This window comes from Carassius auratus, chromosome 35 (assembly GCF_003368295.1).
Source record: "Carassius auratus strain Wakin chromosome 35, ASM336829v1, whole genome shotgun sequence".
In the NCBI taxonomy this organism is placed as follows: Eukaryota; Metazoa; Chordata; class Actinopteri; order Cypriniformes; family Cyprinidae; genus Carassius; species Carassius auratus.
This window is the reverse complement of record NC_039277.1, coordinates 7,564,563-7,588,013: the sequence shown is the minus strand read 5'-3', so window position 1 is coordinate 7,588,013 and position 23,451 is coordinate 7,564,563. Positions and strand designations below refer to the sequence as shown.

Sequence of the window (23,451 nt, the reverse complement as noted above, 5' to 3'; positions counted from 1 at the left end):
TTAGCTGTATATTTAGTTTTAGTATTTTATTTTTTTTGATTGTGTTCATCTGCTATTTTCTAAGGAGAGCAATTTACATCTTAATCTGTCTCCCTAGTGCAATTGTAGTCTGATCATCACAAACAGACAAAATAAACTCTAAATTGTGTAGAAATATGTGAATTAGAAATTTGGATTGTTATATTTCAATTTGGGGATGTCTGTTGGCAGTATTATACTCAGTGTTTTTTTTTTTCTTTCTTTCTCACAGCTCAACACTCAGTTCCCCAAAGCTACATTTCACTTCTGTAAATGTCAAGACAGTCTTGCTATTGCTCAATGACAGAGAAAGAAGGAAAGACATCCATGTGCAGAATGATAGGTCTGGTTGTGCCTTTAAATTTCCTGAATTTCGTCCAAGCCTGTCAAGCCTTCCATTGTTAAAAGACTTATATAAGTTAAACATATATTATTCCAGTTTTATATTAAGCATTTAAACAAGATAAAATAAATTATTATATTTTGATAATCTATTGGTAATTCAGTGTAAAAAACAAATGTGCATTGTGTGTAAGTTCAGGAGAGACAGCAAACAGGAATGGGTTCAGAAACAAAATCTGCATTGTAGATGCCTGAAAGTCAAATAAGTAAACATTAGGGTATCTGACCCACTTGCTTAAAGAGTGGGTTGTCTTGTAAAACATCTGGTATCACTTACAGTGGTTTGCAAAAATGATCAAAACAATCAAATTATGAAAACAATCCACAAACACTATTGTTTCACCTATAATTCATATTCAGCCCAGTGTAGAAGGAGTAAACATTAACTGTAAGAAAATGATATACAACCTACTACTTCACCTACTGGCACAGAACAAAGAAAGACATTTATTCGTTCTAGAGACCCCATACAAACAAGTTAGAGTTCCTTTTGTAATGAACCTTGACATGAGTGGCCCATTTTATTCTTCAAATATATTGCACAAAATGTATAGTTAGTGTTAAACGACAACAGCAACAATAATATAAAAATACACATAGCCTAGTTGTGTTACGAATTCTCGAATTCTTGAATTACGAATTCTCATCTAAATTAAGAATTTGTTCTAATTTATTTTTATATGGCGATGACATGAGGCTCTAATGCGGAGGGTTTACGCTGACAGTCTGCCCTGGCTTATTTTATGTAATCGGTTCCAGAGTGACACGCTCCCTCACTGTGGCGCATTTTGACTGATGCACAGAGATCGCGCCCTAGGCGCGCACGCCCCAATGACCTGGTCTGTCTGAAGTCTAAGCCACATACGGGGAGAGAGAGGCAGAAAGAGATATGCGCATTCTGGGGCAATATAAATTTAGCACTTTTTTATGTACAATATTTGTTTATAAATACAATTTAGTTTTTTGGCAATAGGCACCCAGTTAACAGCTTTTTACGACTTTTTTTTTTTACTGTTTTAAACATTTTTTCATCATTTTATCATCCAATATCTTATAGGAAAAAGCACTTGGAACGCATTTAATTTTGAGTGTTTCCTCATTCGTGACTCTCATAAAGTGATGAACCAAATCTTAAAACGCACTGGCCATGATCATATAAAGATAATGCATGCCAAATGTTTGCTTTATAATTAACGTGTAGCTTTTTTCTCCTCGAAATCTGATGCCATTGATAAATATAATTGTTGCTTTTTGGCTGATTCCATCAAGCCGTTATATTTTCTTACAAGGTTTCGAATATTAGAATGCATCATATTTGAGTAGACAACAGCTCCCCCGGTGTGACGCACCAACACAATCAAACTGAGCTATGAGGTAGAGGAGGAAATTGAGTACAAATGGGAGGGGTGGCTTGAAACTGGGAGAGAAAGAGAGAGAGAGTGCGCGCACGGCGAAATATGCAGCACCAGTGCCAAGGAAACACACCCGTCAGCTGCGCGCAGAGGGAGAAAAAAGGATAAACGCGGACAAAGGAAACATGGACGCATCCGAGAAGTATCCGTGCGTTTTTAGAATGGAACTGACAATTAGACCATTGTTTACATAAATGTAAAACCTTTAATGCTGAAGTGGGAGGCAAGATATTGCAAGCTGACAAGGCGGAGTGTTGTTTTTAATCCGTCTGCGGATACTATGATCTTGCGATGGCTGTTGCAGGGATATGTGATTGCCTAGACAAAAAAGTGCCTCTTTCGTTTTTGCTATTATTATTTTGTGGCCTTGCTCTCGGACAAATACGATATTCCGTGCCAGAGGAATCGGAAAGTGGAACAATTGTAGGTGATATTGCACAGGATTTGGGTTTGGATATTCGAAAGCTCCCCACCCGAAAGATTAAGGTAATCTCTGACAGTGGCAAAAGGTACGTGGACCATAAGAACGGAAAATTGTTGGTAAACGAGAGAATTGACAGAGAGACATTGTGTGATACAAGCGCCGCGTGTGTTTTGAATCTAGAGGTTCTTCTTGAGGACCCAGACGAAGACCATAATGTCGAGGTGGAGATAACAGACGTGAATGATAATACGCCGCAGTTCCCCAGAGACGAGTATCAACTGGAAATCACAGAGTCGGCTTTGCCGGGCTCTCGTTTTCCGATCGAACACGCGCTTGATCCGGACTTCGGTACCAATTCGGTTCGATTGTACCGGCTCAGCCCAAACGAGCATTTCGCTCTCGATTCCAACAAGCCTTCGTTGAATACTAAGCACATCGAGCTCGTTCTCAAAAAGCCCTTGGATCGCGAGCTCGCCCCTTACCATCAGTTAATCCTGACAGCGACAGACGGTGGCACACCAGCACGAACAGGTACCGCAAAAATCAATGTTCGGGTCTTAGATTCGAATGACAACAACCCAGTTTTTGACAGCTCAGTATATAAAGTCAAATTGCTTGAAAATTCGCCCAAAGACACTTTGGTTATCAAACTGAATGCCACCGACCAAGATGAAGGAACAAACGGGGAGGTGCTTTATTCTTTCAGCAGTTACACACCAGACAGGGTCAGGCAGATGTTCAGCATGGACACCAACACTGGAGAAATCAGAGTCAAGAGCAATGTGGACTATGAGGACACTAATTCATACGAAATGTACATCCAGGCCATGGACAAAGGCCCAGCTCCAGTAGCAGCCCATTGCAAAGTGGTGGTGGAGGTCATGGATGTCAATGACAACGTTCCAGAGATCGTGCTCTCGTCTTTGTCTAGTCCAGTGCGTGAAGATGCCCGTGCAGATACCGTGGTGGCTCTGATCAGTGTGACTGACCGGGACTCTGGCCCTAACAAACAGGTTACCCTTGAAATCCAACCTGGTCTTCCTTTCAAAATCAAGTCATTTAGAAATTACTATACCTTGGTAACTTCTGCCTTTCTTGACCGTGAGACCACAGCAGCCTATAATGTCACCCTCAGCGCTACCGATGCCGGAAACCCTCCACTTTCATCTAAGAAGACCATTCAGGTGGATGTCGCAGATGTTAACGACAACCCGCCACGGTTTGAGCAGACCTCCTACACTGTGTATGTCGTGGAGAACAATGCACCTGGAGCTTCGCTCTGCACCGTCAAAGCTCAGGACGCGGATGTGAGTGAAAACGCTCGCATCACCTACACAGTCCTAAACGACAACAATCATGGGATCCCGGTCACCTCCTATGTGTCGATTAAAGCGGACACAGGTGTTGCCTATGCCCTTCGCTCCTTTGACTACGAGTCATTACGGGAGTTTCACTTCCAGGTTAAAGCTCAGGATGGGGGTATCCCACCACTCAGTCGTGTAGCCACTGTCTATATCTACATAATGGATCAAAACGACCACGCACCCGAGATTGTGAATCCCCCAGCCAATGGCACACGCTTAACGGAGACGGTGCAGAAAAATGCAGATCCAGGAAGTTTGATCACAAAGGTAGTGGCCTATGATGCAGATGCAGGACAGAATGCGTGGGTCGTCTATCTGCTTGACCAGGCCAACGATCTGGATCTATTTAAAATTCACGAACACACGGGAGAAATTCGTACAACACGGCGTGTTCTTGAAGAGAACTCCACCTCTTTCAGTCTAACTGTACTTGTAAGGGACCATGGTGAACCACCTTTGTCATCCACCGTGACGATCAACGTCGCTGTCATGGAGGTGCCACTAAAAGTCACACCTGATCCCAAACGAATCATCCGCCCTCACAGCTCTCTCTTGTTTTCCAACGTGACACTGTACCTCATTGTAGCCTTGAGCGCCACAACCTTTGTGTTCTTGGTGACAGTGGTTGTGCTGGCTATCGTGCGCTGCCATGCTTACTGCACCCAGCCCGGGTCCTGTTCACCCTGTTGCGTGTCCCAGAAGGCCCAAGCAGAGGGTGGCTCAGGAGGGGGCGGTGGAGGTGGTGGAGGTGGTGGAGGTGGTGGCTCTCAACCCAATAACAACGTGGTGCTTAGACGAGACCTCAAGGTTGAGCCTCATTATATTGAGGTCCGTGGTAATGGCTCTATGACCAAAACCTATTGCTACAAGACCTGTCTGACTGCTACCTCAGGCAGCGACACCTTCATGTTCTACAACACGGGCCGACCTATCAGTGGCACCTGGGGCTCCGAACGCTTTTTTACTGGAGGGAGTGGATTTGTTCGCAGACTTAGCATGCCAGATGCAGGACTACAGGTGTGTCTCATTAGAAAGTGTATATCTGAAAATATGTTTGGAAAAAACGGCCAAATTTACAGTAAAATAAATAAATAAAATATTAAGACTAAATATATGGGTTATAAATATAAAGTCAGTGTAAAAAATGTTTGTTACATAATTCATAATATTATAACATTATATAATAATAATAATAATAATAATAATAAACAAATGAATGAAATATTATATATATATAAAATTATTTAAATAAAATATAGTCATAATGTGGTGCATCCAACATAGGAATTTATATTTCTAAGAACATTTCTTTATTGATTTTCACCATAAAATTGAATCATTTGTTTTTAGTAGTTTGCAGATTTAAACTGAAAATTATATGGTAATTTAGTTTTGTCCCCTTCCAAAAACTATTTTACAATATTTAACCGAAAAATGGCATATGTTAAACCACCTTTTTTATTTTGTGTTTTATATATGTATATATTATTTTGATTTACACTTATGTTCAATTACTTAGCATAAAACATACTCTAGTTTCCAGTATGTTTTAGTGTAAAAAGTAATTTCATCAAACCAAGAGTTGCAATAAAGCTCTGTGTGCCCACGTGTCAGAAGCTTTTGACCTTGTCATCTCCTGTTGTACTGTGCGGTTATCTAGTGCAGCTTTACAGTGCTTTGCTTCACCCTGCATTAGTGTCAAACATCAAGACTTTCTAGAGTAGCACTATGCATTTATGATGATTCAGGTGTTTGCTCCCATCTGAAGCTGTCATCACATTTTCTGGATTATTTCCTTCCTCTCACTGCCACCCAGGCCATGTCACTGTCTTTACTCTAAGATTGTATTTGAATTTCTACATTATTTTGTTTACACTAAATTACACTAAAGAAAAAAAAAAACTATTTTTGGTGCCACACAGGCCATTTTGGTGAAAAAAATAAAATAAAAAAACCCTCATAGTTAATGCATATAGAATAGATTTTAGTGTAGTTCCTGTGCAATGCATTTGCTGTCATAAATGCTCAAATTAAGTGTTTTTGTCAGTGTAATTGGCGTGAATTCAGGTTCACTCTGTCAGCCATGGATTCGTGAAATGTGTTTTAATTAGCCAGAACATGATCCAAAGGCTTTGCAGCCTTGATCTCTGGCTCGTGGGAGGAGATGTTGCAGATGGTTTAAAAAAGACAAAAATAGTCTAAAAACGTCTACAGTACAAGACTAACTAGAGTTTGCAGAGAGATACTCTTGACAGCATCAGATCCTCTCAGATGTTTTGGTGAGAGGCACTGGAGCACATTCGACACTGCAGAAGATTTAGGAGCAGAGGCAGTCTATCCAAGATAAGAGAGCAAGGAATGAAATTAACCTCCAGCCTTTGATACTTGAGCCCTGCAAATTACATTGTGAGAGCGAAGCGAAGTCTCTTTGCACGCATTCTCTCCCCGCTGAATTCACCTGATTAAAGAATGTTATTTACTCAAATAATCTGGGCCATTCTCTAATGTCTCATCTTTTCACATTTTACCCGACCTAGGTTTTTTTTTTTTTTTTAACTAGGGCAAATATAAAAATAGTGGCAACTACGTGGTTGTGCAAGACCAATTAATCAATTCACTGTAAATTGCTGGAGAAACAAATGGCCATCTTTGTTTGAGGTTTTCTATTATGTTGCGAGTTGAATGGTCATCTTGTGACCAGTGCTCAGATTGAGCTGCGTTAGTCGAGGGCAGAAAATTCTCAAGTATCATATTACATGAGGTCAGCTGGTATCCCAGGATGAAATCACTCCTGTACCATGGGGAATAAGAAGATGAATGCTGGGAGAAGATCTATCTTAAAAAGATGTTTATAGGGACTTGATGATGAGCTGAAAGGGTGAAGTCATTTAAAAATGTGTGGTAATGGCTAGTGTTGCAACTATACAAAAATGTAGGCTGATTTCAAATACATATGTATTTATTTCAATTTTATGGCTGATAAATGCTTAATGGATGATATTAAAATTATGCTTCTATAATAATATTTGTAGAAAACCACTGAATCAATCATTTTTAAAGTTATGAAGTGCATTTAGTCATCACTGAATTATAATTGAAAATATAAAGTTAAATGTAAAGTAAAAAGTTGTAAATTAATAATAAAGATTATTGGAATATATTTTACAAGAAAATACCATTCGAGTCTTTTTACTTCAGAGTTTCATGTTTCATTCAATGTGTTCTTGCTGTTTCTTTTAAACAATTTTCACTCAAAATTGCTTGTATATTTACAAAGTAAATCTGAGACTTTAAAAACACGCTGGAAATAAAGGTAGAAAGACTGAAAACTTGCTCCAGTAATATTGCTCCACTAATATTTCCCAATGTGTGCTTTATTGTGAAGAACACTCTCCTAAAGTTCATGGGCCATAGCGCATTGCTAATAATTGTCCCTGTAGTCCTGGTCTCCTTTAGCTGTGGTTCATATTAAAATGCAAGGCAGAAACAAACACATTGCGCAGCATTATTTATTGAAGAGAATGTGTCTAACCCTTTTCTGTCCTTCCACCCATTCTTTTTCGCTTCATCTTTCTCTCGCTTTCTCTCTTTCTCCAGCCCAAAGGACCAAATGCTGACTGGCGTTACTCTGCGTCGTTGAGGGCAGGAGTCCAAAGGTAAGCACTTTTGCTGTTAATAATGTCCTGAACGAGTTACAGTCCTCTTTGAACTATTATGGAAAACATCTCTACTCTGTTTTCTGTAGCTAAATAAAAAGTAAATGTTAAGTGTTTATTCTGATCTTGAGTTTGGTAGCTGTGTAAAAGGGTAAAACACTGTTAATCATGTCCTGCTCCAATTTCCTCATTTACTGACCGGCAATAATCAAATCCTGACCCTCAATATCTTGTTTGAACTTAATGACACTTAAGGGAGAGCAGAATCTAAAAAGCATCCTCAAAATATTATACATTACATAAAATGTTTCAAATGATAATTTTTTTAACAAAGGATTGTTATCCCTTTATAAAAAAAAATTGATAATACTTTTCCAGTTTAGGTTTTAGGTACCAAAAAGTTGACCATAAAGTACCAGAAAACAAATGTACTACTTTGGTATTTATTAATAATTTGAATTACCATTTTTATTTATTTTTTTCAGTTTTCAGTTAATTTTTAATTTACATTTTAGTAATTCTGTTATGCTAGTTTAAAACATTAATTCATATTTATATCTTATTATTATTAATATGATTATTATATTTTACTTAAATATGTATGAGTACTTAAACATGCTTTTGTTTCATTTAGTTGCCAAAGCAACATTTCAAATTTTTGTTTATGTTTGTAAGTTTAGGGTTTTCATCTAATATTTAAGTTTTATTTTATTATAGCTTTATTTCAGTTAATGGAGACAATTTTATTTCTTTTAGTTTCCCTCAACAATAATAACACTGGCTTATACAACTTACGAAAAAACATTACTCATATTGTTCAGTTCATAAAATCTGATTCACTAAAAATTAATTTTTATTATAATAACCAATTTTTACCTTGTTCTGTTGTCCAATATATTTCTACATTATTTATTTATTTATTTATTTTATTTATTTATTTTTTATTATTATTACAAGGTTTAAATGCAATTGAGAAAAAAATATTAGATTCCATTCCACAACCACATGGTATTGCATAATAGGTATACTAATATGTCTCTCTCTCTGTATATGTTTGCTGTTGAACAAATTCAACAATATAGAGTGGAATAAGAAATTTACAAGAAACCAATTAGTAAAATTGAAAGAATGTCAGTTCTTCTGTCTTCAGTATCTGTAATAGAGCCTCATCCAAACACCAGAATCATGACCACCAGGAGCTCTCTGACTTCTTCCTGACCTCTTGCCTCTTCCTCTGTGAACCAACTGTGCTCTGTCTGTCTTGATCACGCACAAACACAAGCTTTAAAGCGTTTGCTAAGGGCCTTTCCTTTGCATAGTGGCTCTGCAGTCTGATCTTGAGTATGTAGGTCATCAGCATTCTCCCCAGCAGATGCACAGTCTTTCACAACCAAGCATAAAGGACAAGCTAGCAGATGAGCTGACTGTGTGAGCTTACCCACACACCATAAGCAAGGAATTCAAATCTCAGGGGGAGAAATTCGATGCACAAATACTGACAAAATGAGTCATCTCTGAAAGGCAAATTATTTATTCTCTTTACACTCTTTACACATACCCGTATACACACTAACATCTGGAGACAACAAGGCCCCCTCCTCTAACCACCACACACATACATTTTCCAAAGAGTGAATGACTGTCTGTTTTATGTGATCATTTTGTGCTGCCCTGTGGGCTCATCTCTGAGGATGCATTTGTGGTTGTGTATGCATGTTTTATGTGGTTTTCCATGACTGAGGGCTGGTCCGAAAAGGGGCACACACATAAACATAGTTCAACTTTGCATACTAACAAAACTATAGATATGCACCAGTATTAAATTCAATAATAATTCTGTCAGATAAGATGATTATTATAAGCTGAACATGTTCTAAATGGCATATATAAACATTTTATTCGGGTTTGTCTAAATCAATTAATAATAAAACACTAAAGTTGAAAATCAGTAATTGTGAATGTTAATTTAGTCAAAAGTTAATTTAGGCATCACAACATTATAATGTACAGTATATTAATTTTGAAATTTGCTATTCAATTGCTACAGTGTTATTAAATTCTTAGTGTTTTTAAGGTGGGCATTAGACTAGGGTAAAACTGATATTAACCTGATTATATATATAAAAAGAGAAAAAAGCATGCAAAACTGAATAGCCAGCATCGACTGATACCAATAAATCAAAGGATTTTAATATCATGCATTAAACTGGATGCATTAAATTGATCAAAAGTGACAGTAAACACATTTATAATTTTACAAATTATTATTTCAAATAAGTGCATTCATCTGCTAAAATGAAATGTTTCTCAAGCATCCAGTTAGCCTATTAGAACCATTTCTAAATGATCATGTGAGACTGAAGACTGGAGTAAAGGCTTATGAAAATCCAGTTTTTCTATCACAAAAACAAATTACACTTTAAAATATATACAAATAGAAAACAGTTATTGTAAATTCTAATTATAACTTTTATAATATTACAGTTTTTTACTGTATGTTTGATCAAAGAAATGCAGCCTTGGTGAGCATAAAGACTTCTTTCAAAAACAAAAATCTTACCAACCCCAAACGTTTGAACGATAACGTATATTGCACATCCTTAATTAAATTAATTATTTCAATTTCAACAATAAAATGTAGTTTAACTTATTATTATCATCATCATTGTCTTAGATTTACATTATGTATTCATAACTTTCTCATTGACCCTCAATGGACAAAATTAAAGATGACTGATTCCTGAATAACTCTCTCTCATACTTCCTCTTCATTCAGACTTGTTCCAAACACCTTGAGTATCCAAACCTCCTCTCCAGTGGCTTTAAATCCACACCCCTCAATCGACAAGCCTCCCCTTAGGCTCGAGAGTTACTGATTCATTCTGCCAAAAGGCAAGGGTGCATTTCAGGTTTAAGGGAATTAGAAAGATCCATCATGCTAACACACACGTTGGATGAGAGTTATGGGAGCTGTAGCAGGCTGGGCACACCCTGTGCTGCATTGCAGATGCCCTGCTATACCCACTTCCTTTCTGCTCTGTACAATGCCTGTACATTTATAATGGATGTATAGGAGTGCTGTAGCAAAATTCACAGTCTTGCTCTGTATGGGAGCATGTCTGATCGGGGTTTCCATGGTGATAAACACACAGAGCCATGCAGAAAGCCAAAGGCCTTCGCTGGAAAGTGTATATAGTAAATGAAATGTCTTTTTAATGTAATGTTTTTTAATGCATATGAACAGCTCTAGGGTGTAGCGTGGCATTTGTTGAAATTGTAAGTACATACTACATCTTCAGCTGTCTACAACAAATTCCCAGGCTTGTGTTATGCAAGGCCTGCTGACAGTCCAAGAAAGAGAAATGGTTGAGGAATGGAGATAAAGATGGTAAAGTAACTGAGCGATGTATTAGGGGAAATCAGATTATGAAATGGGCAAGAGTAGAGCGGCGTTGAAATGGTAATATATTTCCATACAATCCACATATTTTTCTCTATGAACACTTTCACTTTCATTTTCCTGTTTCTTCATAATTCCTACGCTTCAAAAAAATCCTATTCGTAAGATTTCTTTTGCAGTTAAAAGATATCATGAGTAATTGATATTTTGTCTTTTGGCATATTTTTTCTTCACTTGTTTTAGGCATCGACATAAACTAGTTAATAACAAGCAAGGATGCATTAAATTGATCAAAAGTAACAGTAAAGAGATTTCTAATGTTACAAAAGAGTAATATTTCACATAAATGCTATTTTGACATTTCTATTCATCAAAAAATCCCTGAAATAACTATACATCACACATTCCACTAAATATTAAGCAGCACTGTTTTCATCATTGCTAATAATAATAATGAATAAAAATATGATTTGTTTTCGCCCTAAATCCTCATTTTAGAATGTTTTTTGAAGGATCACGATGTGACACTGAAGACTGGATTTATGACTGCTAAAACTGAATATTTTCAGCACAAATATATTTAAATAGAAAATAGTAATTTTTTTGTGCAATGATATTTCACAATATTATTGTCTTACTGTATTCATCACATAAATGCATCCTTGATAAGCATAAGAGACTTCTTTTATTAAGATTCATTATTTTACATATTATACGGTACTTTACATTCATGATACAAATCCTAAAACCCAATTTAATATTGCTACTCAAACAAAACAAGTAATCATGTGGATTTTAAAATATACTTGAAAATATTTGATATATGAAAAAGCTTTTATATTTAAAATATACTTTTAATATTGATGATAAGAGGTCATTTTTGTACCATCTTGTGCATCTTTCTGCCTTCTGCCCTGTATATATTTAGACACTCTATCAATGTGCCTTTCAGTTAGCATGTCTGAAGGAGTTAAAACATCATGACACCATCATGTCAACTTGCATGTCGCACACACATAACCTCACCCACAGACACATTAGATCACAGAGAGTCTAGCACACTCTGTCACATGTACTTTCACCATAAATAAAAACATGCGAACACAGCAACTCTTGACACATAACACAGCTGTCCCCCTCAGACAAAAGCACAGCCGTATTTTAAAGTGAAATATATTTCGAATCAGTTTTACTGAACATTTTCTCTGTGTATTTTTACTGGCACTCAAAAAATTGCTCTTGTGAAAAAAAAAAAAAATGCTCAAATGCTTATGTGAGATATTTCAAGACTAATGACATTGATTCTGATTTTAGTTCTGTGCATATGGAGGAGGCATCAGCTGTGATGCAGGGAGCGCAAGGCATGCTGGTCCAGAACTGGCCCACAGTCTCGAGTGCAGCAGGTGAGGTCACATCTTATAGACATCTGCAGTGTAATCAAATCTTAATCATCCAAAACCAACTACTCCATCTTCTCACAAAACTTCATGCTCTTGCTAATCTTGTAATTTTCATTCTAGCCAAATCATCATGTTCATCAAATACATCTACTACATCTGTTTTAATTAATATGCCTAATGTATATGGTGATTCTGGATTTCTTGTAATGAGTTTTAGGAATAAATCAAAACCGACTGAAAATTTTGACCCAGTTTGAAACTGACATGGATTCATGAATGTTTAAAACAACCTGCTTACAGCATGTTGGGTATATTCATCCAAAAATGTCAGCTCTTCCTCTCTGTCCTCTTCTTGCTCTTTTACAGTCTTGCATGCCCTGAAAGATCCTTAATCCAAGTTCAGGATGTACTTTGCGTTGTCTCTTTGTATTGAAACACTGTTCCCAAAATCCAAAATGGCATTGAATTAGACTTCCTGCAACTAAAAGTCCAGATAATGACTTACTGTGGTCTGTGTTGTGTCATTCTCATATAACTACTACCATAATTCCATAGAAGTCCATTCTTCATTAACAAGTATTGATGTATCAAGGCCATTCTTACCATGACAGAATTTTATTTCTAATTTAGTGGCGTCCCTCAAATACTTAATTTAAACACATAATTAGGCGAAAAATCATTAGTTGACACAATGAACCAATGTGCTTATTTTTGGTAAGCACACAATGATCAAGCACACACTGTAAAGTTTCAGTGACAATCGCATTTAAATATGGGAGTGAATCCTCTAAGTTATCATTTTGTATTTTTCGGAACAGAACTCTCTCTTGCATTGCGATGATTGACACCATGGTAACTAAAGTAACATTCAGACATCTCACATGTTTGGTATCGGCTAATTTTTTACCAAAGAGTCATTTTGTGATATATGTTTGTTGATTTTTTTAAACTAAACAACTGTCAACAAGCAATAAAGTAGGTAAGTGCAGGTTGCGATATGTTGGTATGTGGCATATTTCCAAGATAGAGCGTTTGGATTTACTATGGGGTTGTTCTTATTTGCTTACCTAGTTTCATGTGATTTTTATTGTGCCATGCATACAGAAGAGCGACACAAATGGTATGTGTTTAAGTACGTTATTATCAATTAGTTTTTCAGGGGTTGCATTTCCCCTACAGCAACGTTGTACAACGTTGACAGTGTACAACTCGTTGCTTAACCACCATAGTACGATGCATTGTTGTAGAAATTAATTGTTTACTAAACTTGTTGATTCAAAAATATAGGACAGTCATTAATGACAACATTTGCACATGGTAGACTAATAACTTCCTACTAATTCATCGATTCAAGTTTTTGAGATGCTGCTATATTGGACATTGCAGCAGATGACTACGCTATTTTTGTTCTTTTCCATTATGCTTTATTTTAAGTCTGATTCAACACTGTTCCCTCTTCTGTCATGTTACTTTCGCATTTATGCACGTGCACTCTTCAAAAAAAATTATATATATTTACCTTTAATCATTTACCAGACGCTTTTATCCAAATGTATCATATTTAAAATATAAAGATTGTATGGTGCCACTATAGCACCGTTTTGCTTCGGGTGTCCCGAGTTTGGGTCACAGCTCTGTGGACTTTTCTCGATCCCATCCCTCACTCTCCCACTTTGCTTCCTGTCTAAATACTGTCCTATCAAAATAAAGACAAAAACGCCAAAAAGAAATCTTAAAAAGTCCACGTCATATTAAGAAGAAACTATGCTTCTAACCATAGGCTGACAGTTGTAGTTCCAACCACACAGCTTTGCAATGCTATTTGTGAATGTCTGTTTCAAATATGGTTTTGGGAAACACTGAATCACTGAATTATGATGGTAACAATAGAATGTAAGAAAATAGTTGGCTAATGAAGGTTTTGGAAAATGCACCAGTAGAATTTCTGTAAATGCGGTTGTCACTACATGATTTTTTTTGTTAATTAAGTTGTAGAATGTCGTTGTCACTCCCATAAATTACTGAACTGTGTGTGTGCAGAACAGGATTAAGCATTAAAAAGGTAAAATGACAACCGAATTAAGCTGCAGAGTACCAGCCCAATGTGCTTGAATGGCATTTTTCATTTACTCTGCTAAAGCTAAGAACCAACGCATCTAAATATTGTGATGCAAGCGGCCTGTTTGGGGTTAAATTTGCATTACTTATACATGTTTCTCCTCAAAGATCAGCCAGATAGACAGAGAACAATCAATCCAATGTGCCAACAGAGGATGGCAGGTCTCCTGGGTGATGAATGGTGGAGATATTGACAGGCTGATAGAGCAGAGCTGAACTGGAATGACAGCAAACAGTGGGAAAAAACAGAATAAGTGGGACAGATCAAGAGAGGCAAAGAAAGAAAAGAGGAGAGAAGAAAGGGAAACCAACTGATTCTTTATGAGCAACCTGCAGAGAGGTGAAGCAGAAGGATGAACTACACACCATAAATCTGAAAGACTTATGAAAACCAGTCTAGTTGTCCAACTAAATAGTTATTATTAGCAGGCTAATGTTGTGTTATTGAGGCAACGCAGGTGTGTTGTGTAACCGCTGGTTTAGTGCTTGTAAATAACAACACGGTTGAGGTCATTCGAACAGGAGGAGCAGAAAGGAGGCCAAGCAGGAAAATGAGTCACAGATTAATGTGACGTAGCACGTAGCACAATATATATGATAATGCTATACCGAGAGTCATTTAACAGATAATGCATGTGGGATGCAGAAAGACGGCAAGAAATAGGGGAGGGAAGAGATGATAGAATGAGTGTGATGCTGAAAGAGAAGAGTGGGGATGCGGGGGTTGGAGATGCACAGAGGTTCAGGATTGGCAGACCCCCTCCGGTGGTCCTGTTGCTAGGAAACACTGTGTGACTTGTTGCCAGGCAACAACAATGATTCTTAGACACTGCAGCAAGAGCAGCTGGGAGTGGGCTACTGGGGGTGAGGGAGGAGGTTTCCATGGCAACCAGGCTACTCAAAATGGAAGAACGGGCAAGGTGTAGAAGGGGAGAGGAATGAAGAGGAAGAGAAAAAGATCATATGAAAAATAATGGCCTGTTAGGACCAAAAATAGCACAAAAAGTAGCACCTACAAGATTTAGCTTACAGATGAATGTGTATTAGAACACGCATTTTAATGCATAATTTTTTTTTTTTTTTTGACTGCACTAACAAGCAATACAAAACATAATGCTGCTGTATATCATTGCTGTCAGGTATAAGCTTCAAATGCCCAAAACTTACCATGAAACGAATGGCTTGATATATACATGTGTCATCTTAGTAATATTTAGCAAAAATTGTGAAGTTTATAAAAACCTAAAACATCCGCAAGTGGGGTTCATTTTACTGACAGTTTGAGGATCCAGTGAAGTTCCGGAGTTTAGTCACAAGCTCTTTGAAAAGGTTTTCATTGGTCATTTTTTTTAAAACCCTTCCAACAGACATAAAGGGTGACCAGCTGCATTGATTTACAAAACAAACAAACAAAAAAATATTTTATATTATTTAAAAGGAAAAATAATTTTGAACAATCAGATACTAAATCTTAACCAAGTCTTAACAGTTGAAAAAAATGTAGAAAGAAAGTCATGTGGTGCAACCAGCAAACAGAAATATGAAGATTGTTTTTTTTTCTTTCTTATAAGAGAATACAAAATTAATACAAAGAATACATTTTTTAAGAACTAAGGGTGTTTAAAACATTATTATTATTATAATTTTTTAATGTGGGCACTTATTTGTCACTGACTTGTATAACAAAGAGAGAAATGCAATGAGCTCCACTCTGCCGATCTTCTCTTTAGTCTCATGAGGACTAGACCTAGTCTTCTCAGTTGACCTGCTCTGACATGAAACTTTACACACACATGCACTGATATTGCTGCCATAATAAAAGCCACAGGGAGATGGAGTGAGGTGTGACTAACACATGAACATATGAGTTACTTTCTCACCAGAGATCTGACCATTCTGCAAGTAAATGCTATGATTCTAATCCACAATTTCTACCCTTCTAAGCCAAATGTGATCTGTCAAGCCCAAGGGGCGGCACACAATGTCTGTGAATGTGTGCATGTAAAACGCTCCCTCATTGACTCTCTTCTGTACCATCTGTGTACCATGAGAGTTTTGTATGGATGGAGAGGTGGTATATTTTTAGGATGGTGAAGATTTTGAGCAGTTATACATAATGGATCAATTGTTACAGAAAAAAACAGCACTTTTCATATTGATGGCATATTTTGCGTGTCTAAATTTAGACATGAACTTGAAACTGAGCAGGATAAGGATTCCAAATTTATTCTAGCTGTTGCACACAAGCATAGACACACAATCCACCCATGCAGATTCACTTAAGCAGAGGAAAGGATATCAAAATGGATAATCCCTGCTAGGTTTTGCATTTATTGAAATAAGTCATAATACATGTACAGATCAAAAACAAACAAAATTGCATTTCATGGCCATGCTTAGATCTAAATAATACACAGAAATGAAAGTAGGTCACAGAGGAACTGGTGTGGAAAAGAGCCCTGTTTCTGTAGGGAAAGTAGTACATAAGTCTCTCACTCCAGACTCAGCTCTCTGTCCCTGTTGGGGTGGTACACTTTCAAACATGAACATTGTATGAAAGTGCACTCCAGAGTGATGCAGTGTCCCTCTTGTAGGTTTAGATCAGTGTTAAATAAAGGAAACCAAACATGCTTCTCCAGTCATGCTATAGATGCAGATTTTTGGCATACCTCGAAGAAATAAAGATAGAAAGAAAGTTGATCAATATTACATTATAATATGTGCCACATTCTTAGAAATGAAATGTTTTTAAGTTTAAATGCAGTGACTCTTGTTACATGGTGTAACCACAAAGTAAAAAGGAATAACATTTATTTATTTGTCACATATCATGAATAATTAATAATAAATATATTATTTACAAATAGTTTCTGGGGAGCCACACCATATTAAATTTTAAAACCATAAAAACTAATCCCGCCTTGTCATAACAAACTCAAATTATCGAATATTTTTAGAGCTTTACTGAGTTTGACACACAGTCACAAGGGTCTCTCTTTTTCTATATTTCTTTCAGAATGTTGATTTCATCACATGACTTTGTTGGTTGCATGACAAAAAGTGTTTTTTGTATTTTTAAAAGCTGAAGATGCTGATTAGGACTGCTGATTTATAAAAAAAAATAAAAAATAAAAAAAAAATAATAAAAAAATAAAAATAAAATCAACAACATCAACCTACTACAACTGTTACTAATATATTACTTTTCCCAACCCAAGTCTTTTATAAAAAAATAAATAATAATAAAATAAAATAAAAAAAACATTATATGCCAAACCTTTTCATTTCTGGAACTGTATTATTTAACAAAATATTATTATTATTATTGTTATTATTATTATTATTATTATTATTATTATTATTAATTAAAAGTATCTACAAATAATTATACTAGTAGAAATTTAGGGCTTTCTTCACTGAACGCTCCTCATAAAACTCAAATTGCATATGTAATTTCACTGTAGAAACCCATTGTTAGGTGTCTGTGTCTCAAGACAATTAGAAATTTGTAATTGTGTCATCTTACTTTTGGTTTTAAACCTGACTTCATTCATTAGGCAACTCAGTATCTTAAAGGGGTCCTGTTATGCATTTTCAATTTTATTTTATTTTTTTAGTCAATGTGTAGTGTGTATGTTTGCATATAAAAATAAGTTTTTTTTGAAAAAAAATTTTTTCAACTACAATGAACGGCTCGTTTGGACAACAGCATTGTTTTCTGGGGTATTGTGATGTCACAAAGTGGTCAATCAGAATATCATTAAAATAATTCCCGCCATACAAGACGACGACGAAGAAAAAGTGCTTCTTCATTTACATTTCTACAAAACAACGTACAGTGCATTCAGGCTATACATTTTTTTATTTTTTACCAGTATATGTGTTCCCTGGGAATTGAACCCACAACCGTTTGGGCTGCTAACACAATGCTCTACCACTGAACCACAGGAACACCTGCTGCAGATTTGGTGCATCAGAGAAAACGTCTCAGGTTACTTATGTAACCATGGTTCCCTGAGTAGGTATATCCCAAAACCAATATGTTTGAGAGTCATCAACTTGATCTATGATATAATGCTGGAGTAGGTAGCAGTAAATATCAAGCTTTCAAATGAGAGGGGGCCTGATGATCTAGAAGGGAGAAGCCTCCAGTCTGGACCATCAGCAAGGTGGCTACTATGAAGCTATAGAACCAGCCAAACATCATAGGTCCAGCATTGGAAACTAATGCAGGAAGTTCCTACCTAACCTCGGTCAGGTGGAGAGATGGTGGTTACAGGGGAATTAGGAAGAGGAAGATATGGCAGATGTTAAACCACCCGAAGGAAATGAGTAGATACTCAAATATCACTCTAATCCGGAAGAAAGCACTAAAACCTCGTCTGGATCACATCTCTTATCTTGCCTACCTTCCTTTGAAACTCGATTGGAGTGGATGGGTTCGAGCCATGACACTAGCCTTCTGTTCCCATTTCTGATTCACATGCATCCCTTCGATGTTGGCATAACTAGTATGCTGGAATCTGTGGATGTGGGATGAGAATGGATTTTTTTATTATTATTTTTATTTTATTTTTCAAGCCAGAGTGCAGCATAATGTGGTTATCTGAGAAGGACATGATATAAACAATCTGTGACAGACCCACACTATACATTTCTTGTAAAAACAAAAGGAAATAACTGATAGGGAGAAATTTCCCATCAGATTATTACCATGTTCTCACCACGATGCAATGCAAAGCATGCTCTGCCCAACTGCTAGATTACCACAGAAATCATCGTGAGTGAACCTGCTGCCACGAATGCATCACTATTCATGTGAGAGGAGAACACACTTATGCACACACTGTCTACAAACTCGGGTAAATTGTGAAATCCTCACATCCCCCTCAGTACCCCCGTGAATGCATCACAATGAGCGCAGCGAGAGCTGAATGCATTTGCATTTCACTACACACACCCACAGCATACGAGCCATGTGAACTGCAGGTATCAGAGCAAAGCCTCTGGTGATAAACATGCACTCCTAAACACTGTTGCAAACACGGATATAGTTCGACGTTCCCTTGAAAGGGAATGAAGAAGAAGAGCTGCTGTAGCATCAAGTTTTCATCATGTCGAAGAAATGTTGTTTATTTCATAAACTGCTGACAGTACAATACTGGACAATGATGTAATAGGCAGAATTTACACTTCAGTTATGAGACTATGGTATAAATAATTTCAACTAGATAACAGTTTAACTGCAATTCATGTTGTAATGTTAGAAATAAAGAACAGTAAACATAATATATATTACCGTTGCACTTATCTATACATAGTAAGTGCACTTATTTTAAAGTGGTTGTTGACATTGTTTCTAAAACTTGATTTAGCCAAAATAATAATAATAATAATAATAACAAAAACAGTAACGTTACCACTCTATTTTGTCTTGCAGTATCTGTGCATGCAAAGGTTCTGCATGATCCCCTGGTTCAATATTCACAGGGTCTGAATCTGGCTCAAATTAAAATGTCAATATGATGCCATCTGGAACTTGCTGCTTGGGCAAGGGGCATGGCAGTACCAAAACACCATCAAAGTTGTTTGCAAATCACAACGAACTGGGACAGCTAACCAATCACAACACATTTTGTTTTTCGGAAGGTGGGCCTTCATCAAATCCGGAACTAATAGAGATGTTTATGCATAATGTAAATTATGTGAAAAATAATGCATTTTTCGAACCACCAAGCATGATAGCATGTTCTAGTACACCCCCAAAATAACATCAAGACTTTGTAAAAGAGCATAATAGGACCCCTTCAATTTATATGAGGAAAGTAATGATGATACAATCTAATTATTGTAATTTTTTTTTTTTCATTCAGATGGGGAGGGAGAGGGACAGATGTCCCCTCCTGTTGGAGCTGGAATCAACAGTAACAGCTGGAGCTTTCGCTACGGTGCAGGCCCCGGCTATGGTCCTCCACAAGTCCTGAAGCCAGGAGAGATCCCCCCTGAAGCCTTCATCATTCCTGGCTCCCCTGCTTTCATCTCCATCCGGCAGGACCCAGGTGCTGTTGATGAAAAGGGCGAGTTCATCACCTTTGGAAAGAAAGAGGAGTCTAAGAAGAAGAAAAAGAAGAAGAAAGAAAAGAAGGACAAGAAGGATAAAGGAAAAGATGATTGCGAGGAGTAACAAAGAACATCCCTCTACAATATTACAGCTATCAACTTATGTTTGTAACAAACGCTGACAGACAGAGAAAACCAAAAATACTGCAAATGTAAAGAGAGGAGAAATTCCTTCTATACCTTATCTACCAATTCCAGTTTAAGAAAGAATAGAGTTTGTGCTGTACACACAAACATAAAAATCTAAATTAACCCTGTGAACTTATGACTGTGATTGGCCATTTTTCTAGTTCTGGTGAAGAAATAAATCAGCAATGTCCAAGAAAGAACTCCAGTCTGCAAAATGCAAACCAAGCTTTGCACCTTGCACATTTTCAACCACGATGAGGGAAGTACCTCTCCTCTTTTGAGAGGTTCAATGAACTCATGCCATACCAAGAGCTTTTTCTAACTTCATTCCTGCCGTCCTCCCTCCATGTCAAACGGGGAAGAAACAACCACCTCTGGGCCCATCTCACTCCTTGATCCGCAGGTATCAAAACTTTGTAAAAAACAAAACAAAAACAAAAACAAAACAAAAAAATCTACACCTTTATCAGAATGATCAGTGTCTGATTTCTACAGCAGATCAAGAATAAATTCCCACAGAGATGGGAATGTAGCAGCAAAATCACTTGCTTTACACTCAGAAAAATGTCCTAGAACAGGGCACAGAAATCACTAACGCTTCTGTCCTGCTCCAAAAGTAATGCTGCAATCTCTGAATGATGCTTTACTCAGTATATTTTCTAATCTTATACAGTCCAAAATCATGCAAGCCCATGATTTGTATGAATGCAAATCACAAATTGATGTGCATTCTTGCTCCTTAGTGCTTAATACACTATGAACAGGCTGTCAACATGCTTTACACTTAAAATCACCACAGGACTGAAGCACAACAGCCTCTCAAATGTCTGTAAAATAGTAGAATGGATGCTTGTGGCTTCATTTAACAAAACACCAACTTCCTTTGCTGCTGTTTTGAATGTCTGATAGATGTCAACCCACTTCCTGCCAACTTCATGTCTTAGTCCAGCTACTTGCCCTTAGCTACTGCTTGTAACTGTTGTATAGCTGATGTTGCCAACCTCCCTTTATGTGGTGTGCAGTACTGACCCCTGGTGGCTCATATTGTACAATGTATCAAGAAAGAGCAGATAAATCAAGCCAATATTATCGTTACTATTTTTTTTTTTTTTTTTTTTTATAAGCACAGGTCCTGGGCCCTACATGCACACTCAGTGTTTATGCTACACACACACCAGTGTTTATGCTCTCACATCAGCTGAACCACCATGGACTATGCAGACATGCTTTTGGACATGTTTAACTACAGCATATGGTGCTTTCCAGGAGAAAAATAGTGGTTGAGTGGAGATTAGTGTGAGAAGACCACAGTGGTGGACAGTACAGAGTTTTTCTAATGTATATAATCAATGATGAGATATAGCTTCATAACAGTTCCATAGTTGTTGATTAACATTTTGTAAATAATGGGAATGTTTCCTTAACATTCAGACATCATGCTTAAATGTTCTGTTTTTAAGAAGGAGCAAATCTGTCATTTCTTTCCCTTCTAAGTCTGCAGATACATTGTTCAGTAAAGGAGAGATGTTTGTGCTGCTATGAGACCGTATCATCACAAAACACACACACACACACACACACACACACACACACACACACACACACACTCTCTCTCTCTCTCTCTCTCTCTCTCTCTCTCTCACTTGAGTCTCTTTCAGGTGTGTTTCAGTACTGTCAGATCACAAAGTGACTGTTTTGCATGTTAGACGCAATTAAAACAGAAATTATATATATAGATATAAATGAACAGATATGTTTTTCATATTTTTTTTCTAATTTCTGATGGAACTAGAGATGTGAATTGACTCTGCTGAAGTATGTATACATTAATCAAATTATTCATACACAAACATACACTGATTACATACACATGTCGCATAAAAAGAAGACACCTAAACCATGTCGGCCCTGTATTGATTGACATTTGCATTAACATTATAGGTATATGTAATGCTGTACTGTTATGGTCTTAATTACTTTTCTTTACAACCTTATGATTTTTGCAACTTAAAAGGAACATTCCTTTGTTTTGTGCTAGGCTTTAAAATCAATGACACTGTAATGTGAGCCAGTTCATATGTCCCTATAATATAAACCTCTCCCTTAAAAAAAAAAAAAAAAAAAAAAAGAAGATAAAAAAAAAAGGAAATTAAAATGGTCTATGTATTCTGCTTGTGTGTAGTAATTATATATCAATTCATCCAGTGCCCAAGTGGCACTATGCTTTTGACTTTGACAGTGCAAATCTTTTGGACAGATTATTTTTTTTTTTTTTTTGTATACCTGCTCATCAGTGTAATGGTGTTTATTATTTTATATTAATTTATGAAATCTAGTAATGTGTTTTGTTTATAAATCACAAATAAAGTTTTCTTTCATAAGTATTGGAGATGTATCAGTGGTTTGTATTCTGTCTGTGTGTATTGTTACACAGTAACAGCATTTGCTTGCATAATATTCTCTATTATTATTATTAATATTATTATTATTAATAATATTATTATTTTATTTTATTTATTTATTTTGTATCTTCTGCGCTAAAAAATATAATTATGACACATGCATTTTTATCTTAAATATAGACCTAACACTTTTTACCAACAGACGCTTACAGTGGCAGGCCATATGCTAACTTGACTGAGCTTTCTATTGCAAGCTTTTCGGTGACTGTTCAAATGGACCTGAAAGTTGCATCTGCAAAAATCATAACTCGTCTGAAAAAAACAAAAACAAAAAAATGCCGCTATTGTTCTTCAAGGAGTGAAAAAGTAGGATTACGTTATGTTCGCATATTTGAGTCGAAAATTATTTGAATTAACGAGAAATGAAAAGCTTGATCGGCAAGAATTTGATTGTAAATATAATACAGTAGTGAAGTATAAAAATGTATGCATTGACAATGCTATCTTTCGGCGTAACATTACACACTAACGCAAAAGCTAAAACTAAAGCGAGGCAATTAGTTTGGAAAATTCATATTTAAATATACATCAGATGTAGACTGAACA

General features: G+C 36.5%; 1 protein-coding gene across 1 annotated transcript; it reads left to right on the top strand.

Annotated features, from left to right (window-relative positions):
* Positions 1 to 1,834: 1,834 nt before the first annotated feature.
* Positions 1,835 to 22,571, top strand: LOC113054237 (protocadherin alpha-C2). Its single transcript, XM_026219636.1, has 4 exons — positions 1,835 to 4,637; positions 7,218 to 7,276; positions 11,991 to 12,079; positions 20,068 to 22,571. The coding sequence occupies exons 1-4, from the start codon at positions 2,124 to 2,126 to the stop codon at positions 20,376 to 20,378; spliced, it is 2,973 nt and encodes a 990-aa protein (XP_026075421.1). The 5' UTR covers positions 1,835 to 2,123; the 3' UTR covers positions 20,379 to 22,571.
* The last annotated feature ends 880 nt before the right edge of the window (positions 22,572 to 23,451 follow it).

Coding starts and splice junctions, on each gene's coding strand:
- LOC113054237 (XM_026219636.1), top strand. CDS start 2,124: ATGGCTGTTGCAGGGATATGTGATTGCCTAGACAAAAAAGTGCCTCTT. Junction 4,638..7,217: donor TGCCAGATGCAGGACTACAG/GTGTGTCTCATT, acceptor CTCTTTCTCCAG/CCCAAAGGACCAAATGCTGA. Junction 12,080..20,067: donor CACAGTCTCGAGTGCAGCAG/GTGAGGTCACAT, acceptor TTTTTCATTCAG/ATGGGGAGGGAGAGGGACAG.